This window comes from Mustela lutreola, chromosome 4 (genome assembly GCF_030435805.1).
Source record: "Mustela lutreola isolate mMusLut2 chromosome 4, mMusLut2.pri, whole genome shotgun sequence".
Lineage (NCBI taxonomy): Eukaryota > Metazoa > Chordata > Mammalia > Carnivora > Mustelidae > Mustela > Mustela lutreola.
Window position 1 is genome coordinate 5,212,955 of NC_081293.1, and position 16,223 is coordinate 5,229,177.

The following is a 16,223-nucleotide window of genomic DNA, read 5'->3' on the forward strand; positions in this document are numbered from 1 at the left end:
ACCACCCCTGACCCCAGAGAGGTGGGCAGCAGGCCTGCTTCTCTCTTCATGGTGCCTTCCTTGGTGTCCACAGCCATTAACTTCAAATGCGGACAATTTCCATTTCTACCACCCGACCCCCAGAAATGGGGAGGGCTCTAGAGGACCAGAAGAGGGGCAATGCCTGCTCCTAGCTGGTCCAGTGGAGCCCAGGGAGCCCCTGGGTATGCTCCCAGGCAGAACGCAGCCTCACGTCCTCTGCTATACCAGTGTTCCTCCCAGAGCAAAGAGCCTATGCGTGTGCTGAGAGATGCAGGTCGCAGAAGCACACACGAACTGGAACATCCGGTTGCGGCTGCTCTGCAGTGTGTAGCCTGGACCGCAGTCTCCACCTCCCAGAAGATGCTCCCTGCTTGAAGCCTTCTTAGAGGCAAGCCATTGGCTCTAGGTGCACCTATTGTTGGATGCTCCCGTGACCAAGATCACACTTCTAGCACCAGCCTGGAACTCTGGGCCATGACACGAGGCGTCTGAGCCTCGGACACCACCTGCTGCCCGTAAGCCACGGTGGCCCGCCTGCCTATGTGTCTGCACACCTCTACCCTCCATCGCAGAGCTGATCCCGCCAGCTGAGTGTGTCCCCTGGTCAAACACGCCCAGTGTCTGCCTTGGGAACACATCAGGAACCCAAGTCTCGCAGGAAAGCAGCGAGGAAGCAAGGATGGTGACTGGCATCAAGGCAGGAGAAGGCAGCCTTCATCCCCTATGTCCTGGAAGGGACCGCCCTCCCAGCAGCTCCCAGGACCCCCTCCCAAGCCCAGAGGTGAAGGCCGTGACAATATGGACAGATTTCGTGGGGTGTCTCCCTCACGGCCACTTGCCGCATGCTGGCCCGTGCCACGAAAGATCTTGCTCTGGCTGGGAGTCCGGCACAAGCCCAGCTACACGGAATCTGAATGACATATGTCTTAACGATGCTTTTTGCTTTCTTGTACTTTTTATATCCTTGCCGTTGCAGCATATTAAGAGAGAAATGTGACATGATATTTTCATAGAAGGCTTCCAGAGAACCATGGGCTTAAAGGTCCACGACACGTTCATCTGGGCTCTGTCGACATAAACACGCATAAGTTATTCTGGATAAAACCTCAGTAAGTTCCTATATGGGAATGGGAATTGCACCAAAATGGGCAGAAGCTGATTACCAAAAAGGTGACCCACCTTCTGAGGTGGGGAGCGAACAGCCAGTGGGAGAACACCCTGAGTAGGTCACGGGTGCTCCCGACTTCAGGACGGCCCCACTGGCATGCTCCGCGCCGCACGCGACACAAGGAGGAAGGAGTGTGATGGCAGCGGCCTGCTGTCCGCTGTCTACTTCAAGATAACTGTGCCCTCCTCACGGCAGGGCCCACAGTGGCTCACAGGTGATGCTGGTTAAAGCAGCAATTCTAATTTAACTGGCAGGCTGTGGGGGCTGGGCAAGAATACATTTTTCAATAGTTCTCCAAACCATTCTCAGGTACAGTTAGCATCAAGAATCACTGCATTCAAGTATCTATCTTTCACACCAAAAACATGTAGCTGTCTTCACCCTCCCCCAGCAAGCTGGGGACACCTCACCTTCCTCCAGCAGAATGGGGACACCTTCACCTTCCCCAGCAGACCGGGGGGGACACTCTCACCTTCCCCCAGCAGACCGGGGGGGCACCTTCACCTTCCCCCAAGCAGACTGGGGGGACACTCTCACCTTCCCCCCAGCAGACCGGGGGCACCTTCACCTTCCCCCAAGCAGACCAGGGACACTCTCACCTTCCCCCCACTTCCCCCAGCAGATGTGACTCATCTCTCCCTTTCCCTGAGGTGTTAGCAAAATAACAGAACACAAGCATGGAGGCCAGACGACACCTATTTCAAGATAACCATGTCCTCCTCGCGATCTGCTCTCCTTCTACCTCTTCATCACTTGGACTCTGCAGTGCAAATTCCCTCCTAAATCAACCGATCCCCAAGTCCAGAAACTCTGAAAGCATCCAGTGGCTGGCTTTCCTCCAGGCTGAGAATGTGGGTCAGGGTCTCCCTCAGGAGATGGGATCTGCTTGAAAACCAAATATATGATTTACATCTGAAACTTGCAGACTGAAGCCTCCTGAGCTGCACGTCCACAGAAACCACAAAGAAAAGAAGACTTTTTTCTTCTAACAGAAGAGTTGATAAATCAGAGCAGCCTGCTGTCCAGCATTCAGCTGCAGCAGCCGACTCACAGTGAAAGTGAAGATCCTGAAACTCTCGGGAAAAGGAGAGGGGGGCATTACCGGCCACTCCGAAAGGCCGCCGCAAGCCTGAGGTCAGTTTCCTGGTGTTGTTGTCCCTCAGCTCCATGCGACCCACTCGAACGATTTGACAAACAAAACTGATTTTGTCCCTTTTCAGGTCTTTGCTTCCGAGGTCCTAGAAATATTAATTTCCATAAATTATTTTAGAGAACCATTACTCAGTGCAGGTTCAATTGAAACAGACAGTAAAAAGATGGATTGAGATGCTCTTCTCGGACCACTTTTTAGCATCTTAATAAGTTATTCACATAACAAAAAGGAACTGAGTAACAACAGTCCATATTAATGTTAAGCAAACTTCGGATACAAGTTTAAGAGAGTGCTGGGGTAGATCTCTGCCACGGGGATTCACAGGGAAGCTAGAGACCCAGAACAGCTCTGGGAAGGCATTTTGTCATTACTGAATTCCCATGGATTGCAGGCATCCCAAGGACCCATGCTCCAGCAGGGAGGAAGACAGAGGGAGGTCGTTAAAAATAATCATTAGGATGGTGGATGATTCAAATGAACTGCTTTGGGTGTACTTACAGTAAAGACAGCTCGCAAATTATGTAATCTGTCTATATCTTTAGGCAATCCTGAACTGGACCAGCGAACCAGGTAGTTTTCACTTGAAAACAAAAGAAATAAAAGCAAATTCATTTTCCAAATACAACACGGCACTAGACACCCACACTGATTTATGATTACCATCAAGGAGGTCCACAATGCAGGAGACTGCATGAGCTCAAAAATGTCACCATGCCACACAGAGCGGCTCTTCCATTAACATGTAAGTCATCTCCCACACAAGGTAGCAGTTGCGAAGGGTCAGTACAAAACCCTTGAGGGGTTGTCATTTGGGATGTCTAGGGTTACAACTGCAGTGGAACTATGTGCAAATGTCATTTCAAAGTTCATTATTTTAAGAGCATTACTGGTTTATTTAGACCGATTATAATCCAAAATTCAGCATTCATTCATTTACAGCATAAAAAAACACTGCACGACTAGTTCATAGCCTATAACAAACAACTATGCTAAATACCTAAATTGAATCCTAATAAGAAATGAAGTCCATATCAGAAATGAGGATGAAATTCATCCATTTATTCTGTTTTCTGTCACATACTAACTCTTCAATTTTTGAATAATACAGGGGTGCCTGGGTGACTTGTTGGTTAAGCACCCGACTCTTGATTTTGGCTTAGGTCAAGATCTCAAGGTCATGAGATCGAGCCCTGTATCAGGCTACGCCCTAGGAGTGGAGTCCGCCGAAGACCCGTTCTCTCTCTTTCTCTCTCTTCCCTTCCTCACCCTCACGCGCATGTGCACGCTTTCTCTCTTTAAAAAAATGTGAATGATATAAATGAAGAAGTTTCCGTTTTAAATGCATACACATACACACGTCACACATAATCTAAACCGTCATTTTTCCATATGGACAAAGTGAAAGTTATACTGAGAGACAAAAGCTAGAACTAGGAAAAGAGACCATATTACAAGTGACAGGAACAGCAGAGACAAGATTTATAATATTTACATTTATACTATTTTGTTCAACAAATTGTTCACCATATATTAAGTGAGAGCACTGTAGCAGGCACTGGTCAAGATGCTACTTTCCAGCCAATCGTGTTGCAGAAATAACAACGGGCCAAAGGTCCAAAAATACAACTTACAAAAAACTAAAAGCTTAAAAGATTAAGATAAGAATGATACTCCTTTGGGGGAGAGGGGGCGGTCTAGAAACATAGAACCCTATAAGGACAATGCAGGAAGCAATCAGTTCAATCTTCAGTTGCCAGGTCCCTGAAACATCACAAGACCAAACTACGTTCAAATACCCACATGCGGGCAGGGAAGAAGAGAGGGGACGCTGGCCCAGAGCCCAAGCCCGGCCATTACGAAGTCCCAAAACAGCACTGGCTTCAGCTGCTGGGGGAAGCCCGGCCAGCGGACGACCCCCCGTGCTATCTTTGAGAGCAACAAGTAGGGCGGTTCCAGTGCCGTTCTCCTAACACGAACCCACTAACCAGAGAGGAAAGCCTGCCGCAGGGACGCATCACTGACCTGATGAATTTGGACTCCACAGGGTCATAAAGAGACATGAGCACCTCGGCATCTTCCCCGATTTTACAAACCACATTTTTGAGGTTGACAAACAAGGCCAGAGAAGGGGTGGCAGCAAACTTCGCTTGTCTGTTAATATCTACGTTCTGCTTTTGGGACTAAGTAGAAATAAAACAGAAAGTGGAAATTAGCAATACCCTCGCTTTCTTTATTCTCCCTCACTTTCTTTACCATCAACCCTCGCTTTATTTTCGACAGAAGAAGAAACTATGTGCAACCGGTTGGCCTAACACAGCAAAGCCACAAGTCACTTCCTTGCCTCACTTCAAGTTCTCAACACATGCACACACCCAAAGGAGAAGTAATTACAACCCTCTGCAAAGGTCAAAATCCCATCAGAGTTTGTCCTGAGTCCTGTCCTCAGGTACCCGAGGGTCTCCTCAATCGATCACAATGGCGTTTGCAAGCATACTTGCTTAATTTTCGTTTCTGCATCCAGCTAAATCCTCCAAGGACATTTCTGTCTTATTCACTGTTATGTCCTCAGGAGGAGGCACACAGCAGGTGCTCAATGAAAACTCGCTGAATGAATGGCTGACTCAATCAGCTGATTTCTGAATAGCTGCTAGAGAGAAGATCCCGTGACAGACCAGATAGGATGAAGACCAGTGAGACATGTGCTCCCTGACCTCATCGAGCTTAGAGTATGTCACTCCGTGGGCTCCTATCAAAGAGGAAATGCAGAATCGAGTCCTGTTTCCCACAGTATGAGAACACGAAGTCAATGTCATTAAGACCCTGCCTCCTGAGACAGAGCAAGTGCTTTACCACCCTCCCCCCACCAAAGGATGAAACTCTTTCCGGTCATCAGCAGCATGTTTTGACCTGGGTTCCTTTCCATTCGTCACTGCATGAAGTGTGCGGTTCAGTTGTGCTTCTGGGGGATTTTCTAGTGCAAATTCTGGGCTTCACTGGCATTTTATTACTGTTGAAAGCAGTTACGGAGGAAAGGTACTCCAGACGTAAACGGGTACATTCTGGAGAATAGAACTTACCTTTTCTTCCTGCAATCTTTCCTCCACTTGTTTAGAAGCTATTTCGTGAGCTCTAAAGAGACTAATCGTGCTAGTTAGTTCTGGATCCAAAATGTTCCCGTCTTCATCTCTCACCACCAAGTCCAGGTCGAGAATTCTACAACAAGAAGCATCCAGAACTTCATGGACACAAACCAAGGGCGTTGAAGTGTGGGTTACTAAGTACTACGTGCACAGCGTGGACAGTTTGAAGCATACACCTGCTGTGTATATTCAGGGGAGGGGTGGGATATATAGCATGTACAGACGGAGTGTGTATATGTGTGTAGTCATTCCTCATATATATGTATATATGCAATGATATACAGACCCACATGCCCAAATACTTAAAACTGGTCGTTGTGACTGTCCCATCATCACTAAGCTAGGGAGAAGAGGGAGGAAGAGCCGGAGCAGAGGTATATTCTATTCTGGTCAGTTTTATCACACAGCTTTCCTTGTACATACAGCCAGTTCTAATCCCCAAATAATCCCACCAGAAGATCTTCCATAAAGACATTCTATTATGTTTCAATAACAAACATGTGGAAGTTACCCACAATAACATTAAGCAACTTTCTGGCCAGATGGCTAAACATAGTAGCCAACTTAAAACACGAGCAGCATCTGTCTAATAAGTCTGTCCATCTATATCTGGAAATGTCTTTTGGGCAACATTCTGTTCCCCAAATCCAAGAAAACTGTTAGGTGATTTTTAGCACAGTTTTCATTTAAAGAATAAACAAAGACCATTATGTAAAGAAACAAACCAGGAGCTGTGCTATGTGATGTGTTATGGTTTTCTTTTTAATAAGATATGAGGCTCTTAACCACAGATGCCTTATAGTTTGCCTTTGGGATTTTCTTCCTGTGATTAACAAGTCTATAGAAGCAGGAACTTTTCGGGCTTTTTTTAAGCATACAGCAATGTAAAGAGTCTGCTGAAAGAAAGATAAATTTCAATTAAGTAACACCTTTAACAGTTACAGTTTTAGGAGGGAAGTTGACTTGGTAATAATGACTCCAACGAGAAAAATTCATCTCTGACCTCTCTTCTCTGAAAGTCACACACCTTAACACTGGATAGGAGTCTGGTACCATGTCAGGCAGGATCATTCTGCTAGATATGCTGGGCCACTGCACCATTTGGAAGGCCATCACAAAGACCTTGTTTTTCCCTGTAAATATCTACTGAGTAAATCCACTGATGGTGAAGCAGAACCAACTGGGCCTGTCAGCAACAAGAGGGTAAACAGGCTTTTAAACAAAGAGTCAGAGGCTTTTTGCTCTGCATGAAAACAGCCTCAGTAGTTGCAGTGATTGTGGGGTGCCTCAAGAGGAAGAGAAAAACATTTTTAAAAAAGAAAAAAATAAATTTGGGCCCTCATCAGTTGTCTCTGCAACATGTTCCACTAACGAGGAAAAGCCCCTCTCCCAAATATTACAGCTCATCCAAACCATAAACCTGCCCCTGGGAGGAGTCAGCGCTGGTATGGGTAGGGCCAATGCTAATGAGACGGGGAGAGAATCCTTCCCTGCATGGGCGGAGCCAGTGCTGGTGTAGGCAGGATCAATGCTAGTATGGGTGGAGTCAATGCTAATGAGGCAGGGAGAGAATCCTTTCCTGTATGGGCGGAGCCAGTGCTGGCCTAGGCCTATCTACAAAGCACCTGGCTTTAGGAGGAGGGGCCACAGAGAAACAGGCTCCCTAAGGAGCAGAGAGGCCCAGGCTATGTACCAGCCTGCTGCATACCTCTTTTTTTTTTTCTTTTTTAAAGATTTTATTTATTGATTTGACAGACAGAGAGGCAGGGAGAGAGAGAAGCAGGCTCCCTGCTGAGCGGAGAGCCCAATGCGGGGCTCGATCCCGAGTCCTGGGATCATGACCTGAGGTGAAGGCAGCGGCTTTAACCCACTGAGCCACCCAGGCGCCCCCTGCTGCATACATCTTGCCATGTGCTCCTCCTCTCACTGCTGCCATGACAGGTGGTCAGATCATTTCACAGAAGCAGTAACCTAAGCTCAGGGAACCATCTAGAAGAACCCAGAGCCTGGATTCTGAGCCAGAACACTCTCATGGCCGCGTCTAGGCTCCTTCCAGAATGCCACATGGAAAATGGTACAGGAAGTGGCCTGTCAGGGGTCTTCTTCATGCCAATCATTCTGTGTATTTTGCAGCAACGGGTGCTCACATGGCTCTGATTTACGGTGAACTTCTACTATCACAGTAGAACTTAGCAGAGCAAGAGGTCAAAAACAGTCCTAATAAGGACTGTATTTCCGATCAAAGTAGTAAATTATGTTTTGAAACACTTCCTTTCTTAACTAGATTATTCCATGACATGATGTACTTTGGTTCTTCCCACAGCCAAATTAAGCAGGTGGTTTCTGAACATAAGTTTAAAATACAATATTCCAACAGAAAACAGAATCAAAGCTCCAAAAGTTTGTTGTTGTTCTTCATCGTTTTCTTATTTAAGCAGGTCCTCATGAAATGGTTTTCCCTGCAACAATACCTAATATCCTACACACAGCTTTAGTGGGGCAAGGGGGTAGGGGGGAAACACCTTCTCCTGTTGGTCTTTTAATCCAAATACTACATCTAAGTAATAATGTTTTTTTAGAAACTTTTCACACTTGAAAGGATGAAGTACTAGAAAACAACATTATGTTATAATTCTACCCAGGGCAACTTTCAGCTAAACAGCTGGGGGCAAACTTCTCCCAGTCTCTGAGCACACAGTCCTAATATGTAAAATGAGAGGTTCTGACTCTCCCAGAAGTTCCCCAATCTGCAATCCAGCATGGTCCAACCCTATTTTTAAAAACTGCGATTTCCAGCCAGCATTCCACATCTTAGAAATCAAAATCTTCAGGAGTAGGTCCCACAATTTTATATTTTGAAAGCTCGGAGGAGTGATTCTGATAGAGACCAGCATCTGGCAATCCTATGACCAGATCATTTTTAAACGCCTCTTGCAGCTCTGACATTATAGGAATAACTAGAGAGTTATCCCGTGGGAAAGGGCAGGGCCTCACTCAGATCACAGATGAGGCAGTTCGATCCTGCTCAGCATCAGGAAGGCTTGTGAACACTGGCACGCCCAGTGAGCGCTGTAGAGAAGGGAGTGCACCACTGCTGAAGACATTCAAGCAGAGCTGAGTGGAGGCCCACTGTAGACAGGAACTTTTGCAAAAAACATCCTTACACAAAGCACAATTGGTTGTTGTTTATCTGAGATTCAGATTTCGCTGGCTGTATCTGGGTTTGCCAAACCTGGAGCCCCTGGCCCAGTGTTAAGTTTCAAGGTGACCTCTGACGTCCCTTCCAACTCTTAGAACTTAGGGTTCCACAAAGCAACCCAGTGCTTGTTATTGCACAAAGTATCCCTAGGTCTGAACTCCAAGTCAAGAACTGTGAGCAGAAAACAAAAGAAGTCCCTTGTCAGGGAAAATCAGAGCAGTGCCACCTATGGAAGAGTGAAAACGACAGGCCACCCCAGCCCCAGCTTCTTGCAGATCACTACAGGTTTCGACAATGTCTCTGAAAACTCCTGATTTCTAGAATCCAACAGAAAATAACCCATCCTTTCAAAAATGAAAACTCGCCCTTATTGTGATGTCAGAAATTTTTTTTTATGATAAAATAGATTTCAGCCTCCTCAAGGCTTACAGTAATGTTATTAGATTGGATAATTTAAGCATGAAATCATCTTTCAAATAAACAAACCTGTTTCCATAATCAATTTTGGCAGTGACCTTCTTCTTCAGTTCTTTGAGCTCATCCTGCGGCAGAGTTCCAGAAAGAATCTGCGACCGCCACTCAATGAGGTCGTAGATCATGTGCCGCACGCTTCGGAACATCTCCCTGTTGTCTTGCTGCAGGGGGGACAAAAGCTGTGCGTGAAGCTCTTGGTAGAAACAAGCACTGCGGATGGTTTTCCAAATGCACGTGCAGCACAGACTTTACGTGATGGGATTCAATCAATGTCAAAAGCATGAAACAGGAACACATGATATGGAGTCTGCTTCCCATCAGGCACTCACAGATCAAAAGGATAAGAAGTCATACATAATCCTCAATATTCCAGCCAACATTCTGAGTATGCACCCCTGAATCGAGAAGTTAACCAGAGCAAGATCTCGACGTGGAGCTGCAAACTGAGCCCATGAACTAGTCTAGAAGTCCATGGCCCGAAGATTGGCTACCCGGGAACTCCCACATGTTCAGTGTGAACCTGAAGATCTTGCCATGGAGTCTTCAATATTTGAAGACTGTGCCCTGTGCCACGCTCAGCACATCAAGCAAGTGACCACCTGGGCCTGACATCAGGCGAGTTAGAGGGAACAGCATCACATGGAACCACACGCACCAGGGTTCGCTCAGCGCACACATAGCGGTCCTGCAAGGAGTAAAACCTTAATCTACAAGCTCCTGGGGCATTTACATCAAAAGGAAAGTGATAAAAATTCACATTTTTATCACTTTCTACATATTTTGAAGGCGTTGATGGTACCCAAAGAAAAAAAAAAAAAAGAAGGCAACAGTTTTGCAACAGCCAAGAGAGCAGAATTCATCGAGGAAATTGGGGACTGCCCAACCTCCTAAAAGAAGCCAGTGGTTCCTTCCACAAAAAGAAATCTAGGAAACACTTAATTTGATAAAATTCTAAACAGGGTCCCTATAAATATTAAAATGTGGCCACTACTACTTTTTAAAATGACTTCTGCTCTACATCTCTGAGCCTCTCATCCCACTATTTCTAGCATGTGAACTTCTTTTAGCGATTTCTATGATCCCCACCCCAGTAGATTATCCTGCACCCCACAAACTCCTCTTCCCAGCATTGTCCTAGTGTTCATTTCTTAAATAATAACTAAATGGCCAAAAATAATGGTTTATTCCACACTAGGCTTATCTCCTCTTAATAATTCATTTTTCCTAAAGCTTTGTCAAATATCTAAACTCCATAATATTCTGCTAACTTGTCTACAACCACAGAGCACAGCAAAAAAACAATTCGTAGACAAGTACTATAAGGAATTTCTTCTAGCTTTGTACAAATCCAACAATGTAAGTCCACAAGAGGGAAACCCTCATTTCTAAAAAGGAAACCAAGGTAATGGCCGGGCATGCCTATCCAGGGTGGGAAGGCTAGAGCCATGCCCACTAACGGATCACTCAGCATCAGCCCTGTTTGTTTTGCTGCCATATTTTTGTTTAAAAATTGCTAAGTTGAACATGAAAGACCGACTACAAAATTGCTCAGATTTACACAAAACATTCATGGCTAACTTTACGCTTTTCGGTTTTTGAGAACATTTGATGACCAATTACTGCAACTGCTTATTACTGTGCATTTACAAGAAACCACTGTATAATCAAAAACAACAAGCCTGCCCAGAGAGCAGCTGTGGGACTTTTGCAAGTTTTCTGTGTTCCCAAGAAATCGATGCACTGACTTCTCTCCAGAGCCCTTGCTTTGTGCTGACAACATTAGCATATGAGAAATCAACACTCTGAATAGAAATACAGGCTTAACAAAAGGTAATCTTCTGCAAATATGAATTTATGTGCAAAGAAATGCCCCGAGGGAATAGGAAATGGAAGATGTCAGAGTCTCAACCTCCCTGCGTTAATAAGGCTTCTCCCATGATTGGGAGAACCGGACAGTTGTACGTGAAGCCAGAATGCACACAACTTCCCCACCTCTGTAACAGGCACACTTAGGTCTGGAAGACTACGTAGTCTTACTCAAACGATAAGACACAGGCAATGGCCAAAAAATAAATAAATAAACAGCAATTGTTCTCTACTGCATCCATAAATAAGCATCCATTACAGCTTAAAAGCAGATTTTAGTTTTCATGATCAAAATATAAACCCTGCAGCCTGCCTACTCCTGTCTTCCAAAGGGCTCGAGGAGCCAGTTTCCCGTTCTGCACCAGCAGGCGGAAATCCTCGGCCCTTCCCTGTACCGGTGCTTTGTCACAGTGAGCGTGCCTGCAGCCCAACGCAAAGCAGGTCCGAGAGGACAAACAGCCCCCCAGGGTGGCCAGAATAATGGGCTCTCTTCGCCCTGAACATGACTCAGTCCCAGAAGTTCTGCTTTTGAGGTTCCCAGGGAAAGGAAAAAAAATCCCACCGGTATAGCAAGGTCCAAAAAGACCATTCTCTGTTTTTAAGCTTAGATTCAACATCCCGTGTTCTCACCACGTAGAGCTGCCTCCAAATGGTGGACCACTCGCGGAGTGTCGTGGTGACTTCCTGTATGAGCGGGAGCTCGCCCGGGATGACCGTTTCATGCTGCCTAAGGGAAAAGAGGAGAGCACAGCCACGTTCACGGCTTCATTACAGTCTGCAAGTTGTACTTGTAAATCCCAAATCTAGCCCATAGAATTAAATATTTAAGCAAACGGAGAAAAAATATACAAACAAGACTGTGTCCACACATATGAACACACACACCTCTAAGAACAAGAGGACACATCTGTACACAGCTCAAGTGTGTTCACACATTACCTACGTGTAAAGGCGTCCACCTCGCACGTCAAGGTGAGGCGGAGGCGGAAAATAATATCCCATTAGAAGTCTTCAGAGCACCAGGGTCTGAGAGCACATTCCTAATACGTGCGCCCATCTATCTTACAGACACCATCAATTATAGCCAGTCTGTGCCGCGTTAAGATGCAGGCTCGGGTTAAGACGATTTTTACATTTCCATCATGCATCAAACTCATTGTCTGATAATACATGAAGCAGTCACCCTGGTGAGACACAAAGGAGGCCTCGGCTCTGTCCGATGTCCGGAGGTGCTCCATCTGATCCCAGCACTCGGTGACCCTCTCCCTTTCCCTGCACCCCGACACGGCAACCCTGAACTGATTATTAACTTGCTATCGCTTTGTGCCTTTTTTTTAAATCCTGTCAGCCATTGTCTTCCCATTGTCACAGGCCCTGGAAGGGAAGGCTCAGAATGCTTGGGACTGAGGGAGAGACGGAAGGCAGGCCCAGGAAACCGGGCGTCCAGAACAGACCATACGCCCACCACATGGAACGTGCCGGGATTCTGCGCTAGCCCCCCCGCTCCTGCTCTGGCCACAGCCCATCTTGGTGAGCGGGACCCTCTCTTGGGCTCACATTGGGGTTTAGGCCCGGATGACCAGCTGATGGTGGAGACTCCCACAGGCAGAGATAGTGGAGTCCCGGGAGAAAAGGCCAGTCTCTGTGGACGGGTGCGGCAGCCTGCGCCTCTGGAGCGGCAGTGACGAGCCGTCCGCGGTGTGCGGGGCCACACCCCACAAAACTACTTTCAGGAATTCCCCTCTGATGGGACGTCTTCAGTGTCTATCCCAGAAAGTGGCTGTTAGCACAGCCCTGCCAAGTCTGTCTCTGCTGTTCCCAGGAAGGATGCTGATGAAAATGTGGTTCATCCCACTCTGCGATGCCATCCTTAGAAAGCCTCGGGGGGCAGATTTCCCTTCTCTCGCAGGATGAGCAGGTGTGGCAATAACTGGGAAACTTCTGTCCTCCAGATCCTGAACTTCGTGCTGAGTCCACTGGGCTCTTGCACTCACTCTCCAAAACTTGGAACTCCATCAGACGACCCTGTTTCCCCCACACAGAGAAGGCCCCACTGCTCACACTGTGTCCTGGTCTCGGTTCTGGATCCTTCTCACTTTCTCCCTCTCTGTAGGTCTGATCTGTCCCTGGAAGGAATATGCCAACTGGCTCTTATGTATCAGACCTGGCTTCACTATATTACCATCTCGTAAGCACCTCATTACCTGCAAGGGGTCAGCAGCGTACAAAGCCAACAGTGGCTGCCTCATAGCGTTGTTTGTAAGACCTAGAGAAAGAACATCACGCGGGGCGTGGAAGGATGGGCAGGACACAGCAGACGCTCAGCCAACGGGGGTGGCCCCTTAGTCACTTGGCTCTAAATGATCAAGCTAGGCATTAAGGGACAGTCAGGGCTGGAGGCCCCGATCTAAACATCACCCACAGAGAGGAAACACAACATGGGCCATGTCAAACAGAGGGGCAACACAGGGCTAGGAGAAGGACAAGGAGGGTACCCTGGGAGTAGTGGGCAGCAGGGAAATAGGCTAGGAGGCAAGAGAAACAGGGTACGAAAGCATCAGAATAAACAAGGGGCTTCGGTGAAGGCGCTAGCCACCAGTGTCCCACACTGCAGGAAAGCACCAGAAGAGCAGCCCTGAGAAGATACTGGAAGCTCCAACAGGAGGAGACATTGGTCAGCCATGGGAGCATGGGAGAGAGGACAAATGGGAACAGCCTTGGTTATGGGAGAAAAGGTAGAGAATCAGTGGCAGCCAGCATGCGGGAAGGACGTGAGAGTCAAGGGGACACAGAAAGAAAAAAACCCGGCAAGAGAGATGGAGTAATGACCTTGGAGAGCAAGCAGGCAGGTTGGGGGTTTGGATGACAGAGCACCCTGCCCTGGAAAGGAGGAAGGACCATGGGGAGGGGAGGTCGAGGTCCACAGATCTCCGGCGGAAAGGAGGAGCGCTGAGACCTCCTGTCAAGTCTGAAGGCAGGAGGGTCTTTACAAGGAGGGAGGCAGAAAGCAGCTGAGCGTGGCTGGGAGTAGCAGGACCAGAGGAGAGGCAGGACCAGAGTAGCAGCGTGAGGAGAAAACACAGGGAGCCCCAAAGCATAGGCAGAGAAACTGTTTCTTAACTGCTTCTGTCCCCGGTGCACCGTTCAGTCACTCAACCTAGGGCATCTCCCACGAGCCCCAGGAACGGGAGGCAGTGTGTCTGTCTACGTGGGTGTGACTCTACTCATTGAGAATCGAAATAATCTCTCATTCACATTACTAGTACGCTTCGTATTACATTCTCTATGTGTTCTTTTGTATACTCACAGTGCTCTCTTATAAAAATTAATCACAGACAGATGTAAAATACGTTCAATGCATACTTTGTTCCATTATTTCTACAACAAGAGTCAGAACTTTGCTTTTTTTTCTTTCCCTTTAAAACTCTGCACACAAACCATTTTATCGCTATAAAAAAATACCGTATTACGGGTCATCCCCATCTATGCCTCTAAGTTATTTTCTTCATTTTAATCACCCATCACGCAACTACAGAACCCGAGCAAGTCCTTTTCATATGTTAAAAGTACAGTGCTTGGAAAGGCAATTTTGTAATCAGCCGAAGAGATGTCATTATGCAGTAATCATATGATTAGTAATTTTATAATTTACATATTTAACTGAGGGTGAAGATGTAGGAGAGACAAAAAAGGAAGACATTTTAATGCTCCTTCTTCCAAGTTCACACCTGGCTATTCATTTGCCATTCCTGTCTAATGGGTTCTCGTTCTATAAAAGTCCTTTTAATGATCTTATACATCAGTTTTATGACCTCTAAGAAACATACATCACAATTACACAAAATGTAAATTCACACACGTCCCAATTTACCAACTGTTGCTTCACCCTAAACTCCACTGGTGTCATAGCGTTCAAAGTTTTCCAGAAAAATGGACTCAGAGCTGGGGGGCTGGAGCCTCTACCCAGTGGGACTGCTCACAGAGAAGCACAGAGCACTGGGCCAATGCTACCCAAAACCAGCTTCAGGTCTGAGAAGCACGAGTGCAGGTGCAGTGCAGACTTGAGACTTTTCAAAGGTCCAAAGCCATGCTGTACACACATCTCTATCCTAAGCCCCCTTTCTCGATTCAGAACTCCTGTCCCATCATGGTCACTCACACCCACATCCAATCCCCTAACAGGCCCTGCCATATGGACCAGCAGCAAAGTCAAATACAATCACCATGTTTCTTCATTTCAACATTAAAACCAGACTCACCCTTTTCCTTCAACTATGGCTTCTTTAAGATGAATATATGAAGCAGGAAATATACCCTTTGGGGGGGAAAAAAACAGTAATTTCATTACCAACTTGAATACCAACCAAAAATCAAAAACCATCCCGACAAGGTGAGGGTAGAGATGGCTGGATCGCTCTTAATTCTGCAAGGCGTACGCTAAGTCTCACAGACAACAGAGTGGGGCCAACAGGAAGTATGGGCTCAACCTGCTCGCGTTTCACGGAGACTACAGATGTCTCGGAAGAAAACAGAAGCGATCTGTGTGCCAGGAAAAAAGTGCACAGGACTGGCCTGTGTCTTCCCCACTGGATGCACCTCAAGTCCTCTGATGCCCTTGACTCAGGCAGCTCCAAAGCCAAAGGATGCCTAAAAACAATCTGATGATGGTCTCTGACAGTTCCTTCTTTCCGGAAAAGCTAAAATGGCCATGGAAAGTTATTTCCACCACTTATCACCACATATGCATGGAGGACTATTTGCCTGACCCACAGATTCATATCAACCTTCCAAAAGAGGGGCCATGTGAGAAAATACAGGAAATGGGCAAATTTCGCCCAATCCACACAACTACCAGACACCGGTTTCACAGCTCTCGGCATCCCCCAAAGGCAGCATGCGTGGGGGCTGGGGGCTTAGCAGCACAGTGTGCGAGGGAGAGTTTCTCAAGCGCAAATTCAGTGTCGGGTGCGGACGGCAAAGTGCTAGGGGCTTTAATCAAGACTTGCTGTCCTGCTTCCTAAGCAAACAAAGAGCCCCCTCTCTGGAGTGAGGCAGAAACGAGGACCTGAAAGTGGGTAGTGGGCAAGAGGCGCTGGGATCCGGGGCTGCCCAGCACAGCCAAGGGCTTCCCGTGTGAGATTTAGTGCGTGCAGTGGAAATCTACTCTGCAGCACTGGTGGTTTCCAGGCACCTGTTGTGTGA

At 46.9% G+C, this 16,223-nt stretch overlaps 1 protein-coding gene across 3 annotated transcripts in view; it reads right to left on the bottom strand.

Moving 5' to 3' along the window:
• The window catches only part of DOCK1 (dedicator of cytokinesis 1), a 485,813-nt gene that overhangs the window by 405,924 nt on the left and 63,666 nt on the right, over positions 1-16,223 (bottom strand). For all 3 annotated transcript variants that reach the window (XM_059172849.1, XM_059172848.1, XM_059172850.1), the window contains exons 4-10: positions 15,281-15,336; positions 11,652-11,748; positions 9,168-9,316; positions 5,420-5,555; positions 4,365-4,522; positions 2,841-2,922; positions 2,292-2,427 (exon numbers count right to left, since the gene is read on the bottom strand). In XM_059172849.1, coding sequence (XP_059028832.1) covers positions 2,292-2,427; positions 2,841-2,922; positions 4,365-4,522; positions 5,420-5,555; positions 9,168-9,316; positions 11,652-11,748; positions 15,281-15,336 — 814 coding nt within the window. The remainder of the gene's footprint in view (positions 1-2,291; positions 2,428-2,840; positions 2,923-4,364; positions 4,523-5,419; positions 5,556-9,167; positions 9,317-11,651; positions 11,749-15,280; positions 15,337-16,223) is intronic.